We start from the raw sequence: 24,920 nt of genomic DNA, 5'->3' as shown, positions 1-24,920 counted from the left end.
TTTCGCTTGTTAGATGTCGATTTATGCCACTTCGAAGGAAACCTGGTGTGATATTTCCCTCCAGTACGTTTATCAAGTTTCGAAAAAAAAAGTTTCTATAGCTATATATCGTCACCTGAAATGCAAAATAACGTATCATCAAAAAATTCGAAATTGAGTGTCTTATTGGTTACGCTTCACTACTTCAAATTACATACATAATGTTACATATGTTCAACATTTTCAGGTTCTGCGCTCGGTTATAAACCAGTTTAAACAAATATTTTTTTTTCACTCATGTTCCATTCGTTTCGTGTTCATTCATGCCACTGTAAATTTTCTAAAATATTGTTACGTTATTTTGCATTTCAGGTAACGATATATAGCTATAGAAAATTTTTTTTCGAAACTTGGCAAACGTACAAAAACATGTTTAATAGTTTTATTCAAAGCATTGCCCATCAAATGCTCTAAATACCTTTTGTCAGGCAATTTCTGCATTCCATATAAAAAAAAAATTACAAAAAAAAGAATTTGGTACCAATATTTTTTACTACCAGAATTCACGAACAACTTCTTCCATTTATTCAGCGGCAGATATACTACACTTTGTATACTCTTGCAACATGTTGCTACATAATTTTGTTCACCCAATGTAACACATACAACATGTAACACCTAAAGCTAATCGAAAGAGATAAATGATAAACGGCTGTCTTACTGTCCCTCCGTCTATCCATCCGGTCCATACCTTGAGATATCTTGATGAAGTAAGAAGAAGAAAGCGTAAATAAAGATATAAAATTGTAATTTGGCACAGTGTATCAAAGTTGTAATTGTGGGCAAAAAAAAATAAAAAAAAAAAATGCATGAGCTCCCGCACTTTAATAGGTTTAATGTACATTTCTCCTAAACCATTAAACCTAAAACCCAGCGCGAATGTTATAAGAATTACTACCGACAGTGTGAAAATGGATAAAATCTGAGCATAACTCCATCCGTACGGGGTAAAAATTGAACAACGGGCGTGACACCGCCCGTTTTTAAGTGAAATCACATATTCTCAGACTCGAATGACCGATTTCAATCAAATTCGATATATGACTTTTTACTGGCATTTATTGCGATAGACCCCATATAACTAATAAGGCTTATGTACCTGAAGATATTTCTTTGGCTTTAATCCTTACAAGTCGCAAGTATGAAATATTCGAACTTACCCCTTCCTTACTTGTTTTTATTTTTTAACTATTTTTGACAATTGAAAGCTCCAAACCAGCGAAATTTTAAATAAAATTCCCGTTATTTTTTAAAAAATCTCCTAATAACAAACTGGATTCATTGATGTCGGAAGTTTAATTACTTTGAACGAAAAAATCATTCTGAAAGTCTTCGGGAGAACAATATTTAGTGAATGTTCTTTGCAGCACTTTTTGGGGTCTTCAAATGTTGCGCAGTGATTAATTGTCTCTACGTTACCTTACTTCTACAAGATTTCGAATACACAATCACATAAAAAAATACAAATACTATAATACATTACAGACATTATGGTATTCTTGAAATAAAATTAAGAAATAATAGCCAAACCGTCTTACTCTTTGCAAACCATTTTTATGCTCCCTTAGGAGGGAGCCTGGTTTAGAGGCTTCAAAAAATCGATTTTTTTTAGGATTTTTTCGGGGAGGAAAGAAATAAGTGATTAAAACTAAACTTCTAGGCTTTATATATATGAACATCATTCAAAAATTTTTTGGTTGCGAAATCTTTGATATTCCGCCTTTGGGAAGAAATGGCCCGAAACATTTCGCGTGTGAATTTGTCGGACGGCGGGTAGGCTACAGGTCGCAATTTGTATCGGAAACAAAAAATTCAAAGAGATTCATATTTTTTGATAATTTATCTTCTAGTTAAACTAAAAAAAGTGAAAAAATTTTAAAAAAATTAAAAAATTGGAAAAAAGCGGTTTTTCACCAAAAAATTTTACTTTATTTTGTTTAAAAATATGTTCAAACTTGACTTTTCTTAGTTTTTTTAGTTTAACTACAAGATAATTTAATGCCAAAGAACACAAACTTTGCTCCAATTCCATACGACGTTTAGTTTTTTCCTACCCTGCTAGCAAATTAAGAATAATCATCAAAAAAACCGAGAAATCGTGCGCCAAAGTTTTCGCTTTCTGCCCTAGACGCTCGGTCACTATTTTCCTTCTAGCTTCGAAAAAATTTCAAATTCTCATCTAAAACTTTATGTCCTCAAAGTTTTTTCTTGGATTCGAACAGATTTAAGCAAAAAAAAAAAAAAAAAATAAAAATATAATTCGATTTTTTGATGCTTCTAAATCATCATTCTAATACGTATTCTTAAATTTCATAATTTTTTTAAGACCTAAAACGAACAGTTGCTTAAGAACTTTATGCTATATTAGCCCTCTCCCCTTTTCTACTGTACACTGAAAAGTTATAAAATCTTTTACTAACTGTATGTATAGAGTTTGAATTAAGTAATTTATTCTGGTCAATCAATCCATTTACATAACATGTAAAGGGTGATCCATTCCGAGGTTCCCTACCTCTTTAAGGAAAAAAAAAACAGAAACTTTAAATTTAATTGGGTATGTTTATTACATTCTAAAGATCATTCTTTGGAATTTATGTTTTGAAGATTAGCCATTTCAAATATTGGCCGCGGCTACGCCTCATATGGGAGAGATCCATAGACTCCAATTTTTGATGACTCGTTCCAGCATTTCGAACTAAAATGGCAAATGACACACATCATGTTTTGTCCCAAGGCCTGAATCTAAGCGGTATTGTCCGCATAGACTTCAGACTTCACATATCCCCACAGGAAAATGTCTAACAGTGTGATATCATACCATCTTGGTGGTCAATTGACCGGTCCAAAACGTTAAATTATCTGCTCATCGAAAAGTTCTCTCAATTAATGCATTGATTGATGCGATATTTGCGAAGTGGCGCCGTCTTGTTGAAACGAAATATCAACGATTTCACGAGCTTCACTTTCAGGCATCAAATAGTCGGTGATCATGGCATGACAGTTCCGTTCCAGCGGCCCACTAACGACATCACATCGCTGTTTTTTTTTTTTTTTCAGAATAAAATGGCATATCCTGAAACTCTTCAGGTTTCTCCTTGTCCTAAATGTGGCAATTTTGCTTTTTTACATACGCATTCACTCAGAAATGGAATTTTGTTCATCGCTGAACAAAATTTTGCCCGAAAACGTCGGATCTTCTTAGAAGTTTTCGAGAACCCATAAAGTGAAGCGGTTCCAACCCGCAGTGAGAACAATATAGCAGCCGTAGTTGAGAGTGTACACGAGCGTGTGATCTGTCAAAAAAATATTGAAATAAGTACATCCATTTGGATCAGCCGTAATGTTTAGTCAATATATTTCTAAAAAAATAAAGTAATTTTCATCCCACCCTAATGTACCGAATTCATTTCTGTGCGCTCGCATATGCACAAATAAAGGATTGTGCTTGATCTTTTCCACTCAACAGCATTTACTTAAGTAAATTGCGGTAATAGCAGGGTAATTAAGGTTTATTGACGAGTGCTGGTATATAGTATACTACAATATAATGACTGCGTACGTATGTTCACTATTGAACGTACCAACATACTTACACGTATCCTTAAGTGTATCTTCGCTCCATAAAGGAAGAAGCATTCCCATGAATACGGGTAATAATATGAATTTCATATGAAGTCAAAGTAAACACAAAACTATGTTCTCGGTATAGCCGAAATTAAAACGTTAATATTTCATTTATTTGTATATATATTTCTTTTTTTATGCTTTACTTTACATTACTTACGAGCACACTTACTTTGGCGAATTTACTGACATTTCCATTAAATTTGAATTCAGCCATTCAACAAATTCTTAAATTAAAAGAAACTCACATGTTTTTGTACTTACGCATTAATCTCGCGTTTAAAAGGTACTTGATTTTACGTATATTTAAGTTAGAACATAGATATGTTAGTCAATTGTAGTAGTTGCTCTCAAATAACATACTGTACATTTCATTTCAACTGTTTTTAATTTGTTTAACTTTTATTTCTTATTTGTTTACTTGCTTACATTAGTTCATTGTAGAGTTATCAGGAGCTCTCTTACGTGGTAGACTTTAAGCTTCTGAACTGATTGCTCGGTACATATTGCTAAAAAATAGGAGCCTAATATTTATTATCTTAAAATTATATTTGTTCGAAACATTTTATTTTATATAAATATCAACCATATAAAAAATACTCAAAGGAAATAATAATTAAAATAAAATAAACTGATTTTATTGTTTTTCCAGACTTGGTATTAAAGAAGCAACCAATACGAAAGTTTGTTTTTACTCAGATGATCTCAGGCAGTGGCTGCTTCCGATAAGTGTATATTAATTAATATTGTTTCGAAAATTCGAATGAAGCACAATTTTGTACACCATACTTGTTGGCCCGTTTTTTAAACATTATTATATAAACATACTTTGATATCAATGGACCCTATAAATTTATGTTAAAGAACTGACTAAACACAATAAAATAGTCAGAATGATATATTTCAAAAACCGTCAGAGCTAGAGACAGCTAATATCCCAAACATCTATGTCAAAAGGGTGAAAGAAACAGACAGCAGGAATTGATATTCCCTCTATGTGCAAAAAGAAAAAGAAAGATTCATAGTACTATCGTTGGGTATTAAATGGAGGTGTAAGTGGTGACCCGAAGAGAGAGAGAAAAAAAGTAATATTTATAGCCTCAGTTATGACCAGCATGATTCTCGAACTCCCTTTTTTGAATATTTAAGAACCTGACAAAATGGCAGTTAGTTAAAAACAAAGTGAATTCTTTGATCTTGCTTTTCAAACAAAATAGACTAAACAATCGAAAAAGAAATTCGAAAAAGCTCATGTGGAAACGCATCCAGATATTTTGTGAATCAGTAAAAAAATACGGAAAACTATCTTTGGACGTCTGATATCAAAGCCTTGCCTCCAGACGGATGGAGTTTTTACAGTACAAAATGTGTCCGTGCCAGCGACATAAATAATAAAAGAATAATATTAAAATCGAATGTCACAGGAATAAAGAGTTTCATTGATATCCCAAACCGTTTTTGTTTTATTGAAGAAAAACACTTTTGTAGCGCTCTTATTGAAAACCCCGTTATATGGACAGAATGGAAAGCTTTAGCATGTACTGCTATTGCATTTTTTACGGAAACTGTCGAGTGTTGTAGCTAAATTCGCTGTTAACATATACTCTTGGAATACTACTTATGGAGTCAAAGAAAAACTGTCCCTACATATTTATTTTAAACTAAACTTCAAAACAGCTTTTGGTACTTGAATACCATTGAGGTTCAAGCCTTTAGGAAGATACACAAAATATGTCTCAGTTGAGTCATCTGAAATTTCATTTCATTAACATCAATAGTTAGCCAATAAAATAGCCCGCCTCTTGAACCAGACGGACCTTGTGCCTTTAATCACTTCTTAAACACATTTTAACCTAATATTTACTAAACAACTTTAATACCAATGAATCGTCTCTTAAAAAAAAAAAAAAAAAAAAAAATCTGGCTTAACTACCACTCACATGCTCGTAGGGTTTCTTCGTAAGTTCGATTATGCTTAGCATACCTTTACTTTTGGTTCATTTAAGAAGGTGAATTTAATCCTTAAAAATTAATTTTAACTGACCACCAAATAGAGATTTCTCTTTCCTTCAAGAGTAGAGGTTCAGTTTAACTTACACTTGACGTTCTCTAACAATCGACTTTTGAATGTTAAATAAAATTTCACAATCAAGTAAAATTGAATTGACATTTGAAAATTTATAACTAATAGCAATTACTTCGCTTTACCAGGCGTCTGACTCTACAAATAAGCGCATAATTATTGTATAGACAGTACAGGTATTACATTACAATGACTAACAAAGCGACATCCTCATTGATTTCACTGCAATTTATTTGCTTTTTCATTTTTATTTTTCAATATCTTATGTAATTTCTCATCTGATTTATGCATTCGTTAATTTCTTCTTTCATGGCATTACAAAAAAAACAATTACAACAAAGCGCACAGCAAAGCATAAAACAAATATTCTTACAACGGCATATTTTACGTACATTTTACTATACTCGTACTTGTATAGCACTGCCCTGTATAAATTCTGGCTCAGAGCTATTAGTCTGATGTTTTCCTCTTCATTTCGCTTCGGTCAGCATTTATCTTTGTTTGTTTGCATTCGTAGAAGTGCAACTTGCGTTTTTTAAATTGTATTTTCATTTTATTTTAATTTTTTGTTTTAATATTATTCCGTTGCCTTTGTTCGGCTTTGCCACCATTTCCATTCTTCTGTTGTCCTTAATTACGATTAACTTAACATTACAAATGCTCTTAAATATATTTATATGTGGCCTCGTAGAATAATGGTTATAAAAGTAAAGTAACGAATGCCTTTTTTGCTCTTACATTATCCTTTGATTTTGCGTACCCATGCACTTAGCGCTTCTACAGCAGCGTCAATAATTATTGGGGCAGACTTAAAAATAAAAAATGGAAAACTTTCTGTTCCAAGCTAATTCGTAAGTATTGCGTCATTCACTAAGTAATTTCGTTTGATGACAACAGCTGGTCTTAATGCCTGTTTTCGCAGCCAACTTCACATTTAAACACTTTACCGTTATATATTTGAATAGCCGATATAGTAGTGAGGTTTGTTGGTAAAAAAATGTTTTTTAATAGTTATGGTTCGACGGTGGACGATTGAAAACGGCATTTTCGGTTTTTACTATGAAACGAGTAAAATTACGGTTGAATCAAGGCGAAAATTATGTGATGATTACGGAGAAGATGTGTTGACCGAATGCCAAAAATCGGTTTAGAAATTTCGATCTTAAGTATGCTACAGATACTGAAAGACATCTTGAAGCCGGTTTGGTTAAAATAGAATCATTGGTCATAGTTTTGCTTTCTTCAGAATGACAAGACAAGACGAAATATTTCCAGTCATTAAGCAAATAGTGGTCGCACTTGCGACTTGTCTTCCATGTCTCTGTTGACAGTCATAACTTCGAATTCGTAGATAATTCCGTCTATATTAGAACCAGCGTTAAGACCAACAGCAAGGTTAGCCTCGAAGTCCAACGCAGAATAACTTTCGATGGACGATGACAATATCTGATGAGTCCGAGCTACGAGTTTCGGAGAGAAAGGTTCTGCGGAGAATGAAAACACTCTGGAGGAAGCAGAGTAAGAGGAGGACCTCAACTCCTTTGGAAAGAGGAAAGTTGGTGGACTACACTGACACCTCACAGCGAAAAGGAGAACGACTGGTACGCTCGGCTATAACCGGGAAGGCAGTATTTACGCCAATTAAGAAGAAGAATAACAACTCGGATGTGAAATATGAAATTTTTCTAACATTACCGGTCACCAACACATGGAACAGCTTGACAAAATTTATTTCGTCACATTAACGACTGTGATTTGTTTATCAAACGTCAAAGAAGTCATACATGTTTGAAGCGCAATGTTATTGGATCACTTCGAAGGCCGATTATCAAAAAAAAAAACAAAGAACAAAGGTTTTTTGAGGTTTTGCCCGACAATATCACTAGGACAAATTGAGTGTTGTACTCAAACATAATAGACCAGAATTGATCAATAGAAAGAGTGTAGTCTCCCATCTTGATAATGCGAGAGATCTGACAAGTGTGATAACCCGCCAAATGCTTTTTGCAATTTGAATGGGAAGTGATACCACACCTACCAAGTCTGGAGAATATACTTGAAACCGGGGGATTACAACTTGTTCCGGTCTCTGCAAATTGTTTCAGATGGGAGGACATTCACTTCATATCAGGATGTCAAAACCCATATTGAGCAGTGTTTTGCCTGTAAGGCTCAAAAATTGTGTGCATGGAATCAATTTAGAGCTAGAAAGATGACAAAAGTATTGAATCTAAATGGAGGCTTTATAATTTCATAAAATGGTAAAATTTTGTAACAATAAAAAATCGTGATTAAAATGCTCGAGAAAAAAACGAAATTACTTAGTGAACAACACAATATAAACTTGTTTTGATTTGCTTTCGGCAATCTTTTTCAATCGCCCAAAATTGTTTAGGGCCGATTCAGTTGTTTATTCTACTAATATTTTACTATAATTGAAGCCGTTACTAATACTATTTGTTTTTTGACTTTTCACATATAAAGTTACAAAAACAGCTCATAGAAACTACACAATAAATTTTTCAACAAGGGAAGTTTGTTTATGTTTCATCATCTTAAGAGTCTGTGGTGAGGTCTCAGGGGTAACTCAATATGTAAGCACCGTATTATAATATTATTTGAATTGCTGAAATTCCTGCCATAAATTCAAAAACTTTTCACCTAGTAATCGGTTCAGTTGCCAAATGACAGCAAAATGGTTTGGAAGAGGAAACGTAATCTCTTCTCCCAAGGGATAGCATTACCTTCAGTTCAGTTAACTTCAGTAGGAAGCTCAACAGTAAGACAGAATGGAATTTCGCTTTCGAGATACTGCTTAGGGGCAGTATCTTGCTCTGCAAGGATGAAGCAGTTTAAATGATTTTTCACACAGAATGGGCTCTTTGGGGCTGAAGAGGGGAGTATTTTGATATTGCATAATTACACAAAGGCTTTAAGCATACACAAATATAATAGATAATTCTTAAATATATACTAAGACTTCTTACATAATAATATTATATGTTAAATAAGCTAGATCGCATATGAAACTATTAATATATTTTTGCATAACTATATTGTTTTTTCGGTGATTTAAATTTTATATCAATCATTTGTGTCACTTATAGTTCAAAAAAATTTATTTTGCTTACTTATCTCTATTTAATTGCCCACCACCGTACGCATTTCTCTATCAGCATATTGCTGCTCATTAACAATGGTACGCCGGTACACCGTTGCATCGTTACACAGGTAAATATTTTCCTTTTGGCATAATTATCTTTTATCATTTTCAGTTGGCGGATGCGTCGAATGCCCAAAACGCAAAACGATTACAAACAATGATCACACAGCGAACTTTGTTCTACCAACTACATGAAAAAAGTTGTATTTTCGATATGATTTAGGTAGAATGTATGTATGCGTATATATTTTATAAGCAAACAATAATCACTAGGCATTATGTATTTTCAAATTAGACTAAGCAATCATGACTCTTCTTATTGAAAGCAATAATTTTAGTAGTAAATTTTATGCCGTTAACAATAAATTAGTTGCATTACACATTAATAATAGTAGAAACTACAAATTCGTTCATTTTCGATAGCAGGTACTTCATTTCATACATTACAAGCATGTAATCCTATATGACTATTACAAACCTAAGGGGTCCTACACTTAACATTAAAAAAGTTTTTCTCAAGTCATACATCATTACAAGGTCGAACGAGTTAGTCCCAATGGCTACTACTGTCAGGAGCATCATAATGACCGAGCCAAAATGTAAAAAAAATCTTTAAATTTTTTTATTTTCTCAATGGCTGGTAATGGGAAATCTACTAGTCTATTTCTAACATCAGTTGGTCGGACACTGGTTACAATTTTTCGGACAACAAGGCGCACACTACATTCTTACACTCTTAACATATTATCAAAAGCTTTACAATAAGAGCGWCAATAATAATATAATATAATAATAAGATATACATATTAATTTATTACAGAAACTGTGTGAAGGGATATTAACACCTTGAGCCTCAGTGCCCTCTTAGAATCAATATTTTGGGAAAAAAATTGCGACAGTAAATTTTCACATCTATAGACAGGGACAGGTGGTAATCGCTTTACAGTCTTAATTACAAAATGGATGCAAACGGGTATTTCAACCAAGCACACAAAGCTTGTGGCGAGTCAGAATCGATATGTACAGCCTAGCTTTTGACTGCTGAAAACCAATTCCACCCAAGCCAAACAAACACTTGCTCCCAATGACACCAGAATGGTTTGGCAGTACATCATTACCAAAAGGATAAACTTCACCAAGAAGTTTAAAGTGAGCCTTAACAGCAAGGCTGAATGGATTGATTCCATTTCTCCATACTTATGGCAAGTTTTCCGAGCATTATTCAAGTAGAAGTCGTTTCTATAAGTCGGTGCGTAGATATAAACCTCCAACTCAACTATCGCAACGAAAGTATAACCAGCRACAGTCAAGCGGCACTTAAAGCAGTCTCTCCCTATAAGATTAAATGGCTACGGGTGCAGGAGTGTAGAGAACGGCTGAATAATCTAGCGGAACGTAACCAAGTGCACCTCATTTTGGTTCCAATCACAAAAGTATAGCCAGAAATTAACTGGCTGAAGAGCTCGGCCTCTCCGATTAACATGGTACGACACGTAGAAGGATTCATCGCGGTGGGTCCTTATACCATACACGAGCTGCTCTAATCTATTTATCTTATCTTATCTTAGTCTCCACCACTGTAGCCTTATCTTATCTTAATCAACTGTCCACTGCTGGACGATTTAGCAAATTCTTAGCGCAGCTTAGTTTTTGAACTTATGTTTTGATAGATCTTATCTGAAAACCTTAAACCTATAATGAAAAGGTGTTATCAATTCAGATACGTATGAGAATACATCTTTCACTAACAGTTTCTTAAATAATTTATTAATTTCATTTAGAAGCTTATGTTAAGTTAGGTTAATCTGGTAGACCAGTTTTCGTCCTTTGTGATACCAGATGGAGTTCAGTTACTAGATCTATGAGGGATAATCATCTTTAAGAATGCCTTCACCTGAATAGAATTTCATCTGAATCTGTCCTCCAGTGTATCATACCGTGGGATCCTAGATGATTAAAGTGTAGTATTGGCAATACGGGAAACGTGCACAAGAGGTGCTTCAATGTTTCCCTGGTGCTTTGGTCTAGACATTTCCCTCAGTCTTCTCGATCTGTCAGCCCCATTCTACAGGCGTGTGTCGCCATCAGACCGGTTAGTATTCCGATCATCTTCCTACAGTATTTTCCATTGAGTGGATGAGTCAACCTTTTTTGGTTTAGCTTTGTATCATGTTGTCATCTTGTTTGGAAAATAGATTATGGAAATGATTATATTGCCTTGACATATCAAAATGCTTATAAAAAAAAAGTTCTAATATGCAATACGGTATTCTATATCTAAGCATTTTTATGGTTAAACTAATATTGAACTTAATGATAAATTATATTCATCGATTATCAATCATACTGACTCAGTAATGAGGACTTTTTATGACCTTTCCTAACCTAATAGTCGCGAGAGCTTTAATATTTCCCTAAATTAGCCTGAAAATCTCTTAAAAATATGTTCCTTATATCCAAATAAATTCCATTAATGATTTAACTGAGATTTTCTAATTTAACCATAGCATTTTCTACAAGAACCAACAGATTCTTATACAATATACGTATAGCATATACTCGTACTCAGGTGGTTTTGTCGTTCTTTAGACTAACTTAAACTGTGGTTACAGAGCAGCAGCTCAGTATACCTTACTTACACTTAAACTAGTTAATTATTTGAGGCTAATAATGCATACCTAAACTAAGCGTTCATAAATCACATATCACCTACACACATTCCAACATACATATAGCTACATACGAGTATTTATATACTTAATAAACTAACGGTTTTTTATGCGCATAACAGTATTATTCTGTGACTGCAACAACTATCCTATTTACATTTAAAACCACGTGCTACCTTCTATTAAAAACGGCTTTGCTCCATGCCGTCACTAAAATTTCCCGGTATTGAAAAGTCATAATCCTCATCGTTCTCCTCTGTCACTTCCTGCAGAGCCTGCAAATTATTTTGCTTTTTCGTATTTTCAATGCTGCGATTTCGCACGTCCACATCGCTGATAACGCGTAAACGGCGCGTCGACGAACGTGTCAGATATGAGGAGCGCGTCGTTGAGCTGCGCCGGAGGTGGCCGCGTCCCAGCCACAGACGTCGGAATTCCATGCGAAACCGTGGATGTGTCGCCGCATAGAAGTACGGATCAATGCAGGCGGCAGTCTTGCAGAAGAGTGCAGGTATCATGGAACCCAGTGGGGTTAGATATTTTTGCTTGCCAAAAACGCCCATCATAGCAACGATGGAGTACGGTGTCCAGGCTAGAAACCACAAACCGATTATGCCCACCACTATAAGCGCCAATTTTTGTTCAGTCTTATTTTTGTCTTTGCTGGATTGTATACGATTGGCGGCGAACACCACTTTCAGTATGTAGAAGTATGAGAAACAAATGATGCCGAAGGGCACGCACCAAGCGGCCACAAAGAATGAGAACATAAATATACGCGGTCCCACACCTTTGTCTAGATAATCGAAACTGCAAGTGGTGAGGAAACCTTCCGGCACATACACAGATAAGCCAATATCTAGCGCTGGCACAATGGAGAAGGCGAAACTGTAAATCCAAATTAGTGTGATTATATACGCGGAACGCACTTTGGCTGTCTTGCGCAGCGGGTCGAGCGGATGTACGACTACATTGTACCGATCGAGTGCTATAGCAGTTAGAGTCCCTATTGATGCGGTGCCACTGAGACCGCCAACAAAGCCGTAAATGCGACAACCTGTCAAGAGAAAGAAGTAAAGAGAGAGTAAATGACAGAATGATTTATTAACATCCCAAGCTTAATTATGTTTTCGGTTAATATATCGAATCTGTTTAATCTTAAAAATTTCTTATATCCTCCCTACTTACCAATATCACCAAGCGCAGGACCCTGCTTGAAATTATTAAAGATCGCAATGGGACATTTCATTAACATGAGAAGATCACTCACAGCCAAATTGATGACCAATGTGTTGGCCGGTGTGCGTAAGGATTTGCATCTGAAAAAAAATTTGAAATATATTGAAAACTATTCATTGAAACTGAAATAATTCGTTTGGTGTGGTTTAAAAAAACCATAAACATATGATTTACGTTAAAAATTTTAATATCAAGAGTAGGACACTCATCGAGGACCCCGACAACCTTTTATTTCGCTAATATTTATATTTTCAAGAGAACCATTGACGATGAGTTTCATATTGACAACCGTTTTGTTTAGAAAATTTTCAATCGTAGTCACTTTGGCTTATTTCCAAATTCTGTGGGACTGGTTTTGGTCACGACAATGTTGGAAACAGAATTTGCTTCAAATAAGTCAGTGCGTCTGACAATTGGCACCGTGGCCAGCTATTTACTCTGAATAATATACATATGTATATATAAAGTTTGTCACGAATTCTTTAACGCTCAGAAAGATACTAGAAAGTATATAATACTATGAGAAAAATTTAGTAAGGTTTTGTTCATAATTTTAAAATTCTTAAATAATTTTTCAAAATCTATGTGGTTCTCTACAACTTGTCCCTAATTCACTTGTGCCAACATTTTCGACAATCCTCGGGACAATTATTACGGAAGTCAATTTTAATGTCTTTAAGCGACTCAAAACGGTTTCCCCAGAAACGTCGTTTGAGGTTGCTGAATAGCCAGAAGGCATACGGAGCTAAATTAGGCGAATACGTTGGTTGCGGCATGATATTGGTTGAACATTTGGCCCTAACTCACGAAGAATCAACGCAGTATGCCACGGTGCATTATCGTGGTGCGACAATATCAAGAGTTGTTGGCCCATAATTCTGGTATTTTTTTACTAATATGATACGTAGCAAACGACGCATAAAGTAGTATTGCTTGTTGCTAGTTTGAACGGTCGGAAGAAATGCGGAGTGCACTGCAACTTGATAATCGAAGAAAACTGTCAGCATAACCTTTATTTTTGACCTGCTTTTACTTGGGTTTTTCGGCTTCGGCTCAACTTTCCCACAATATTCGGTCGATTGATCGTATGTTTCCGGGTAGTAAGCATAAAAGTATTATACGTCGCGGAAACGTGGGCGATGACGAACCAAGATGAGAAAACACTTGAGGTGTTGGAGGGAAGTAATATTCGCAAGAGTTTTAGATAGATTTATTTAGACAGATCGCGCGTAGGTCGTGTCGAGTTGAAATGTTATTTCTGTTCAGTATTGTTAGGCATTTCATCATGGAAAGACTTTCGGTCTAAAAACGTTACACCAATCGTTCCACTTTATTTCGAAAATTCACGTTCTAGAAATAATGTATTTCGCGCGCTTCGCTCAACTTACGATCAACATAATCGGTCTACTGAGCGTACTATTCGCAACATCATCACCCATCTTGAGACTCAGCTTTAATTTTTTAATAATGTTCGACCGAATATACCACTTCCAGTATGCAGTGAAGAAAATATAGTAACCGTAGCTGAAAGTGTACACGAAGACCGTGGGGAGTCGATTCGACGTCGTTCGCAGCATTTCGGTCTGACGTATGGAACGGCTTAGCGCATTTTACGTCGAGATATAAAATTGAAAGCGTACAAAATTGAGCTTGTGCAAGAACTGAAGCCGCTCGACCTTCTCAAGCCACATCGCTTGAAATGTTTCAAGAAGATCGATCTGACGTTTTCGCGCCAAATTTTGTTTAGCGCTGAGGTCCATTTGTGGCTCAATGGGTATGTAAACAAGCAAAAACGCCGCATTTGGAACGAAGAGCAATCTGAAGAGATTCAAGAGCTGCCATTTCATCTAGAAAAACGGTACTTTGGTGTGGTTTATGGGACGTTGGAATCATCGGTTCACATTTTTTCAAAAATGATGTCGATGAGAACGTAGCCGTCAACCGACCGTTATCGCGCCAAGACCAACTATTTGATGGCTGAAATTGAAGCTCGTGATCTTGTCGACATTTGGTTTAAAAAGACGGAGATAATTTCACGTTTTGGGCCAGTCGTTTGTCCACTAGGATCGACTATTTCCTTTGGGGATATGTAAAGTCTACAGTCTATGAGGGCCATGCCGCTTCAAATCAGGGCTTCGAGCAAAACATCATCCGCGTCGTTCGCCAGTTATCACTAGAAATGTCCGAACGAGTCATCGAAAATTGGACGCAACAGATAGACCTTCTGAGACGTAGAAGCAGTCAACATTTGAAAGAGATAATCTTGAAAAATTCATTCCCCATTACTTTTTGAAGTTTCTGTGTTTTTTCTTAGCAGTAGGGAACTTCGAAATGTATCATCCTTTACTTTCAGAGGTAAGCACGTGTACCAAAAATATCATTTTTTTTACTCATAGTCTACAATTGCGATCTACTGGGTAATTTAAGAAATTCTAAACACTGTAATGTGCCACCTTCTATTTATCCCTCGCTCTTTAACAATATATCTGCGTGTCAAAGCAGAGTAGGGGTGTGAATAGCTGAAACCACATGTAAGATATTACTAACATACCGAATATACCATTGATATTCATATTGAAAGGAAATATGCAACTAATTAAATGAAACAGTTATAGTCAAAGCTATCTTGTGGGTAATGTCAACCAATGCAAAGAGGAATGTTAAGGCTTGATGTACAAGTTTGCATTTGATGTAAATAATTTGGAATAAAAGCTTGGAATTCTCAGAATATGACATGAGTGACAACTAACTACAGGTCTCTGTTTACTATTTCAACAAACGAACTCGAAAATATTATGACTGATAATATGTTTGAAACGGTTTCTTAGGAAGAATTTTGCATTGTTACAGACTGAGGAGAAAACCCCAACCAAACAATTCATGGTATTGCTTATTTACTAATATAGAAAAAATGTATTAATTCGGTTAGCGTGCCCAGTCTAAATGGGTCAGTCCGAGTCAATTTCGATGAGATGGTAAAGAACCCTCAAGGCGTGTTGAGGTTTCTTAGTTACATAATAAAGTAAAATATCTTTAATGAGAATCTTTATCTTGACTTTGATCGCACTATTTTTAAATGGCAGCTTTGTGCTATAGTGGTTCGAGTTGAACTTTTTGATCGGGAATTGTAGCATTCTCTTGTATAACAATCCACCATATGTATTGGGATAAAAAGTCCTACACAAAATTTCTGATCAATATCTCAAAACCTTAAGGAGTATATTGCGATTATGTACAGATAGACGGTCATGGCCAAATCGACTTGTCACACTTATCATTTATATATAATATAGGTATACTTTACACGGACTCTGACGGTTCCTTATAGGCTCTATAAACTTTTTGACATAATGTATGTGGCGGTATAAAATCTTTTGCTTCTCAATTTATTAATTTCAATTTCAGCAGGTGATTTCCGATACCTCTTTCTATCCCAATACATTTATAGATTGTGCAAACGCCGGCAAATATGCCATTGTCCACAGTAACATTGCATATTCAGCACTTTATCAAATCTCCTTCGTAGGAATTCAGATTGGTAGATGCACATAACTGTTACGATTTCACCTCGACATTTCATTGTCATGTCTCATTAAATCCCTTACAAACATAGTGATGACACATATTCTCTCTGGCTGGTAATGTGTGAATAGCACGTGTGCTTTCGAGATGAACTGTACACTGTTTGCAAGTCAACTAGCATAATTTTCCTGGAAAAGACTTTACTATTCAGTTGCCTGATTGTTTTGGGAGGAGATATCCAAATGTTACGCTCAGTCATCGTTCGGGTCAAAGCTAAGATTTTATTACACAAACAACTGGCTTGTGGATCGCAAAGGTAACTTTCACAGAAAACTTAAATTTGATTTAGAGAGAGAGAGAGTTAAGTTGAAGCCAACTTATAACTATTGTATATAATTAGTCACGAAATGAATTGATGGTTAATCAAATTGAACTAGTTAGAAAAACAATACATTTTATATTAATTACAAGATTATTTCTTAATAACAATAAGTCGATAGCCAGGCTGCAATTATGGCAATAATTTCACATAGTATTTCATCATAGAATGTTCTTAGAAGCAGAGACGCAGTAAATGTAACGGCTGTATATATACCGGGTACCTCAAAAATTGAGATATCTTGATACGCGCGTAGTAAAAAAACTTTCAAGTTCGTAGTTGGGCGTTATCGGACGAGACATTAAATTTTACATCCGATACGGCATGAAAGGGCTTTAATGGATCCGGTTTCAAAATTTAATGTTGGGCGCGGCACTGCCCACTTTTAAGTGAAATCATATATCTCGAAACCCGGTCCATTTTTAGTTTACAGTGTGAAAGTAGGTGAAATCGTTTACTCCCCGGTATCCATAGTGGAGTTTTAATCGAAAATGGGATTTACAACGGAAATTCAGAGAAAATCTTGTCCTGATAATAGGGTCTCTGTGTTTAAAAAAATGGATTGAATCAGGTCAATACTTCCCTGAGTTAACATATATCTAATATAAAGATTTTCGAATCCAGGTCACTTTATACCGCGGGTCACTTTTTATCGCATATGTGAGTTATCTTAATAAAATTGAGAGAGCGCATTTTCCTTATAATAGTATATGTTTGTGCTTAGAATGAATAAAATCGGGTGAAAACTCGCCATGGATTCCACACAATTAATAGGACTTATATACCTAAAGGTACTTCCCTGGCTTTAATATTTTCAAGCTGCAAGAGTTTGAAAAGTTCGGTTATACCCGGTTTTACTTGTTATTGTTATAAAGTTTCCGCCGAGATGTTTGAGAGCAGGCAAAAGACACCTTCTGGAAATACAGAGATCAATTCAAGCCATTTTTGCTCCCGCTCTCATTGATTTGTAATAAGTGGTATCAGGCTCGTGTGTCTTCCAGATGACACAGAGTTTTCGCATACACATTCATGACCAATATTTACAAAATTTTATTTGATACTTTCGGGGTATCACCGATAATCGATCTATCCCTTCTCTCCCCATAAATTTTATTTACTTCCTATTTATTTTCCTTAGAAATTCCCTTTTCGTTTGAATAGGTTTTGCAAAGAAGGGCACTTTGCGTATGTAGACATGAGTATGTGTGCGCCTAGACTTACCGTACGAACATAAATATGACCAGTGAATTGCCAAGACAACCGATGCTTGATATGATGATATAAATTATGGCCATAATATAGTAGGTGCGGGTGCTTGGCGGTTCGAATTGCAACCAAAATGGATTTATTCTCTCTATGTATGAAACATCATAGTCGCCATGGTAACGTCTTAGCGCAGGATAAGCAGAGCTGCAATTATAGAGAAAGTTATCAAATTAAAGCTTTTGTACTAAGTAAGATTTTGGTATAAATTTATATGTTTCGACTGAAAGAATTGTACTAGGGTGGTAACACAAAAGTTGTTTGCTAAGTCGGAGCTTTTGTAAAAGTCCAAGTCATTGTTGCAGTCAAAAGGTCACAAAGTACAAAAATAGAGACTTTTAAATAGCTGATAAAGTTAGTCGAAATAATGCAGAACTAACATTTAATAACACTTAAATCTTTGTGCTTGAGTTTAGTTTCAAAAAGAATTATATATATGTATATGGCTTCGCAGAACCTTAGGTATTTAATTTTTACCAGAGATGTACTCTCGGTAGAAATCAATTCCTGTCCAATTCAAATTCAGAAGCAGGTTGCAGCATTGCTTCATTACTGAAGACGATTCTGCTACGAGTATTATTTTTGCGGGGTTAGATTGAAAATTTAAAGCTCGAAGCTCTGCACAACTATTGGAGTTTCATGATTTTCAGAGCAGAAATACATCCGAAGTTGTGCGTTACCTGTGTAGAAGCATCCGCCAACATTTTTGTATATGACAAAACACGTTTCACTTTACTGTTTACTTACAAGTTGTAAAACATTTGAAAGATTCGGAAACTGATAAGACACTTACAAAACGACAAAGCGCTTTACGCTCAGTTTCGGCTATGTGATGTGACGATGTGACATTTTACGTCGAGCTTGTGCAAGAACTGAAGCCTCTCGACCATCTCCAGCAACATCGAAAAACAAAGATTTGATGTGGTTTGTGGGCCGGTGGAATCATCTGTCCATATTTCTTCAAAAATGACGCAGGTTAGAAGGTAACCGTCAATGGCGACCTCTCGTAAAACTCGTGATCTCGGCGATATTTGGCTTAACAAGATGTTAGACTTTTTACTGTGGGAAAAAAGGTCTAAAGTGTATGCGGACAATTGCTTTTCGATTCAGGCTTTAGAGCGAAATATCACTTATGACATTCGCCTGTTACCAGTCGAAATGCTCGAACGAATCGTCGACAATTGTACTCAATGGATGGATCGCGGCCAGAAAATATTCAAAAAATAAATGCCAAAGAATTTTCTTTAGAACGATAACAAACATTCTCCCTTAAATTTTAAGTTTCTGTGATTTCTCTTTAAAAAAGTGTTACTTTTCTCGAAATGGATCACCCCTGATTTGGGCAAATTTGACTGCTCACAGTAAAGGTAAAATTTTTCCTTTAATATAAGCATCTATTGAGTATACTAGCGTATTTTTCACATTTCTTTCACTTAGTTTAATTTTTGCAGAAAATTTAAAATGCTACACAAAAGAACTCGCAATTCTGGCGAAACAAATTGGAATCTTGTTTCTTACACCGTATTTTAGTGAACAATGTCACGCTTTTTTTATACACACTTCGACGAATGACTGCTTAAACGTCAAAAAAATATCTATGTACAGGGTGAATCATCATTTATGTAAATAGTGCAGAGTTTTATTGGACGAATAAGTTGCTTAGGCATTTATGTATGGAGTCATTGTATAAATGTTCACGCAAGTGAGGAAATTTCTCTGATCGCTATTCCCTTAGAAGTGGCCGGAAACGATTCTTTTACATATGGCTCAAGCAGCTCACGTTTTCCGGTCCTAGAAAAAAAGAACTCGTCTGGGTAGCCAAAAAACATCCGAAGTCGAATCATCTCCTCAGAGTTGTGCGCTGGGTTTGGTACCCGCCAAGTAAAAGAAGACCTAAATCGGTTGACGCTGATCGCAATCCTAAGCACGAAATTTACCAAAACAACGCGACAAAATATTGATTAATTGTTCTGATGGTCGGAGGATCTTAATGAAGTTAAAAGGCAGAATGTTGCCGAGAATATACAGATTATTCCTGACCTCAATTTCTTGACGCTATTATTTCTATACAACTTAAACATACTGACCAAAATCCCCGCTATATGGCTTGATATTCTCGAAAAATCTTAGAAAGATAAATAAAAAGAGCTTATTCCGCCATTGAACGAACACTTGATTAGTCCCCAATAAATGGTAACGAAATAAAAATAATTCAAATATAATTGCAGGGTTTTTTAAAAGTTCTTCGGCCGCTATAGGAGTCGCTGCATCCTGTATTATGTCGTTCCCGCAGAAACCATAAACGTATTCTTCACATTAATCTGCAAAACGTCCATTTATATTTTTCTGTGGAAGCCTATCAGCATTCCTTTGAGGTTCTATAGTGACTCACATAGAGTACCATATGCCCCCAATTACTAACCTACACTATATGATAACTTAGTATGTGCGCACAGCGAAGCCGCAGTCGAGTATGTAATAATATAATACTTATTTATGACGGATTACCTCGTATCCACAGCCAGTTTTAATGGCGAAATTTTCGATTGTCATAACTACGCACTAATAAGACGTGATATGACAAGCCAGACATGGGTTAAGATGTGCGTTATGATTATATGGAATAGTTAAGACGAAAACGAATATGTTGAAATATTAAGAGTCGCATAACACTTGCAGTTAGTGAATTATGCTGTATAGGTTGCAGTGGTCTTATGGACTCTGACTTTAAATTAGTAATATATTGGATATAATGGAAAAGAGAAGTTGAAGTCTATCGATTTTACTAGTGTGAAATTTTGGTGCATAGTGATTTTTTTTATTTTCTCTCGCTGTCACTTAGACTGAAAACTAGAACCGATTGCGGAGCTTCTAATAGTTGGCTCATCACTATTGGGAGTGAAATCATAACGTAACTCTAAAAATCTTTGATTTATCGTTTGCATAGACGGACGGACGGAGAGGCGGTCCCTCGGAAATTCGATCGCTTCGTTATTCTGATCATTTGTATAATTTGTAGTTGAAAAAGCCTTTCCTAGTTCTAATCAAACTTCAACTTTTCTTTTTTTTTTTTTAACGAACTTTAATGAACCAAATATGTACCATTTTAATCSACCACTTTTTGCTATTTTTCCCCAAGAGACATTATTACATCAGTGTAAAACTTTTCTCTTTAATATCATCAGTTGTTGACAGTAAAATGTATAATCAGTCGTTGGATCAGGCAGGAGAAGCTCATACTGGATGATTCCTTCCCAATCTTATCAAACACTCAGCATAACCTTTCGAGGCGTCAATGCTGGCTTTGCGACCATTTGTTGAGCTTCACCACGCTTGGACCATGATCTTTTTCGCACATTATTGTCGTGTTTGATCCACTTTTCAGCTCCTGTTATCATTCGCTTCAGAAATAGTTCAATTTCATTTTGTTAAGAATCGCAGATGTTAATTCGGTCCATTAAATTTTTCACAGATAGTTCATGTGGTACCCAAACGTCGAGCTTCTTTTAGTAGCCGGGCCTTCTTAAATGGTTCAAAACCATTTGATGATGAATGTTAAGTTCCTTAGCGATGGCATGACTGCTTATGTGACGGTCCTGGTCAATCTTTTCCATCATTTCAGAATTTGCAAAACGGAAGCGAGCGAACCTTTGTTGTGCTACACGAACTGATACATCATCGTCTTCGTAAACTTCACAAATTTCATTGATGGCTTGCGTGGCATTCTTCCATTTTTTTTTTACAAAAATTTTAAATTATTTCGAATTTCACATTATTTTCACAAATTTTTGAAAAGTTTTAACTTTTCTCATTATGAGATTGGTAGCACTGTGGATATACAACATACGAAAAGACTTTTTTGACTACCCAATATACATATATATGCTATATATATATATATGTATATGTATACATCGATTATTTTTGTGTGAAACAAACATAGGTGGAGGATGGAGCCAAAACGATTATTTTCCCAAGTAGCTCACGTCTTAGACCAAGTATCCTCGGGGTAGCCAAAAAAAGCATACGTTTGAAGGCGAGCTAAAGTGAGAAGTCGAGGGTTGTGCGCTGGCGTCTGCCCTGTATGAAAACTTCCAGCTTGGAGCGCACCTATGAGAGCTGCCCCGACCGATGTCAAAATCGTGCTTGATGACTTTAAACTCTGGGTGAGCAAAAGAAGTAGCATTGGCACAACGGTCGGTAAATTCAGCCTCCATAATGAAACATCCTCAAATGAGTTTCGGCTGCCTACCTAACAACGCTACAATTAACCAAAACATTTGCGTGATGGGATAGACACTAAGAGTTGAAAGGAAGCGGGATGCATTTACAGACAGAAAGAGAGATCGAAATGCATGAGTACGAAGAGCTTGACAAGATAGCCGACAGGGGTAATGCTCGAAAATTCTACGAAAACGACTTATGGAAGGACCCAAAATGGTGATCTAATAATTGATGTCCAGAGCATAATGAAATTGTGGTGGGGAGTCTTCCCCTGCCTGCTGAATGGTATTGAAAGTATAAAACTAGGAGATGGTAAACCCGCCTTCGACAGCACGAAAAAGAACTGCCTCTATTCTGCTTTGCCTGGTATCCTCGCAAAGCTAACAACGCTGTATAAACTGACGTTGAGTAATGCCAAAAACTGCGTCAGGATCGGGTAGAACCTCTCTGAGCCGTTCGATATAAAACGAGATTTAAGCTGATGAATTGGCGTTCTGAATCCTCGAGAGAAGATGGTGCGGAAGGTTTACAATTCTTTGTGAATTGGCAACTTTGAATGTACCGGCCGGAGGATGCAGAGGAAGAGGAAGAGCTCTATCCATTGGAAATACCAGGTGGAAAAGAACCCGGCATCGCTTGAAATCTCCCATTGGTGACAAACAGTGAAAAGGAATAACTAGCTATAAACGCGTAAGCGACTTTTACGCCATTAAAGAAGAGGAAAAGTTGTCACATTATAGGTTTTCGGTTTATGGCGTTTTGTGGGGGTAGCAATGGCCCGATTACTTACGTACATGTACGAACTTCCTTTCATCGAGTTATCTCAATTTTTATTCAAGTTACTGTTTGCACGGATGGACGGATGGGCAGACAGACAGTCACCCGAATTTCAACTCGCCTCATCATAGGAGGATGGAGTCATGTGTAGAAGTTCACGCAAGTGAGGAAAGTTTTCTGATCGCCATTCACTTGGGAGTGACCAGAAACGATTCTTTTACATATGACTCAAGTAGCTTACGACTTCCGGTCCTTGACCAAGTATCCTCTGGGTAGCCTAAGAACATCCGTTTGAAGGTGAGCTAAAGTGAGAAGGCGAAACATTCCCCTGCATAGGGTTGTGCGCTAGGTTTGGGACCCGCCACGTAAAAAATCCACCCGAATGACAACGCAACAACAGCATCGGATGAGAGACCCCACTTTTGATTATAAGTCACTCATAATTCTCCTGCTATATGGTGCAGAGGCTTGGACGATATCAACAACAAATGAGTCGACGTTGCGAGTTTTCGAGAGAAAAGTTCTGCGAAAGATTTATGGTCCTTTGCGCGTTGGCCACGGCGAATATCGCATTCGATGGAACGATGAGCTGTACGASATATACGACGACATTGRCATAGTKCAGCGRATTAAAAGACAGCGGCTRCGCTGGCTAGGTCATGTTGTCCGGATGGASGAAAACRCTCCAGCTCTGAAAGTATTCGACGCWGTACMMGCCGGGKKWAGCAGAGGAAGAGGAAGACCTCCACTCCGTTGGAAGGACCAAGTGGAGAAGGACCTGGCTTCACTTGGAATATCTAATTGGCGCCAAGTAGCGAAAAGAAGAAAAGACTGGAGCGCTGTTGTTAACTCCTCTATAATCGCGTAAGCGGTGTCTATGCCAATCAAGAAGAAGAAGATTTATTTTAATTATGCACTAAAAACAAAAACAGTCGTTAATTTCAGATGGCAGTTTGAATGGCAGCTATATTATAGCGTTGACTTGAGTAAAAACCTTTGACAAATTCTGTGAACATATCTCATTCAATAAAAAAGTTTTCGATGGAGGACTTTATTTTAATTAATCAACTTGTTTCGAGGTTATATGCTATAGTGGTTTGATATCGGTAATTACTAGAAACAACCACTTTATTGAGAAAATAAGGACGTGTGCAAATTTTCATCTCAATAACTCCAAAACTGAGGTACTAGTTCGTGTCTAACTGTCAAAAACTCTAAAATTATGTGCACTAACATGAAACGGCTATAATCGCTTAGGCGGTGACTACGCCAATCAAGAAGAACTTATCAAAACACCCTGTTTCATTCCATCGTAATACATTAGCTAAGTTGCTTTTGTGCGTCCCCAACCTTCTCTGTCTGTCATCACCCCTCAACTGTGAAAAACTCAAGAGAGCTTCTTCCAATTTGTCTAAGTTCATGTCATGCTTGCACAGTTGCCCACAGTTGTGTGCAAACACATACATATCTACATAGGTATATTTGTGTGCATGTCTCCTTCCACTTACCTCAGCGTTTCATTTGCCAAATCCATTTCAATTAAATCGACTTTGTCAGTCGCTGATAGATTCAACGTCGGCCAACTAACGCCATCGACTGACCAGTTATTGTTTGTGCTGTTGTTGTCAAAGCCGTCAACACTGCCGGCGGACGGCAACATATTGCTGGGTATATTCGCCAGCGCCATGGAAGCGGAGGTTGAGGCTATTGTTGTTGCAACAGACATAATGGCACGTCCAGTTTGACTGCCAAAGTTATCGTTATTATTATTTGTGGTGTCGTTATTGTTGTTCTTGTTGTAGCTGTTGTTACTCTCAATCATTGGCGCCGTGTAGGAAATGCTCGGAGCGTTGTTGGAGTTGTTGCTGTCACTGTTGTTGTTGCTTAAACTGTTGCTCGCACGCTTGTTAATGCCGCCGCGGCGACGATTGCTATTCC

The 24,920-nt window shown here is 36.5% G+C and overlaps 1 protein-coding gene across 1 annotated transcript; it reads right to left on the bottom strand.

Annotated features, from left to right (window-relative positions):
* Nucleotides 1–11,760: 11,760 nt before the first annotated feature.
* Nucleotides 11,761–24,708, bottom strand: LOC108978329 (opsin, ultraviolet-sensitive). The gene is made up of 4 exons (XM_018948553.1): nt 24,491–24,708; nt 17,940–18,128; nt 12,767–12,897; nt 11,761–12,635 (listed from the first exon to the last, which is right to left on the bottom strand). The coding sequence occupies exons 1-4, from the start codon at nt 24,706–24,708 to the stop codon at nt 11,761–11,763; spliced, it is 1,413 nt and encodes a 470-aa protein (XP_018804098.1).
* Nucleotides 24,709–24,920: the final 212 nt, after the last annotated feature.

The sequence above is a fragment of the Bactrocera latifrons genome, unplaced genomic scaffold (genome assembly GCF_001853355.1).
Source record: "Bactrocera latifrons isolate USDA-ARS-PBARC rearing strain unplaced genomic scaffold, ASM185335v1 scaffold_120, whole genome shotgun sequence".
Classification (NCBI taxonomy): Eukaryota; Metazoa; Arthropoda; class Insecta; order Diptera; family Tephritidae; genus Bactrocera; species Bactrocera latifrons.
Note: the sequence above shows the minus strand (reverse complement) of the source record. Positions and strands in the feature narration are given on the sequence as shown.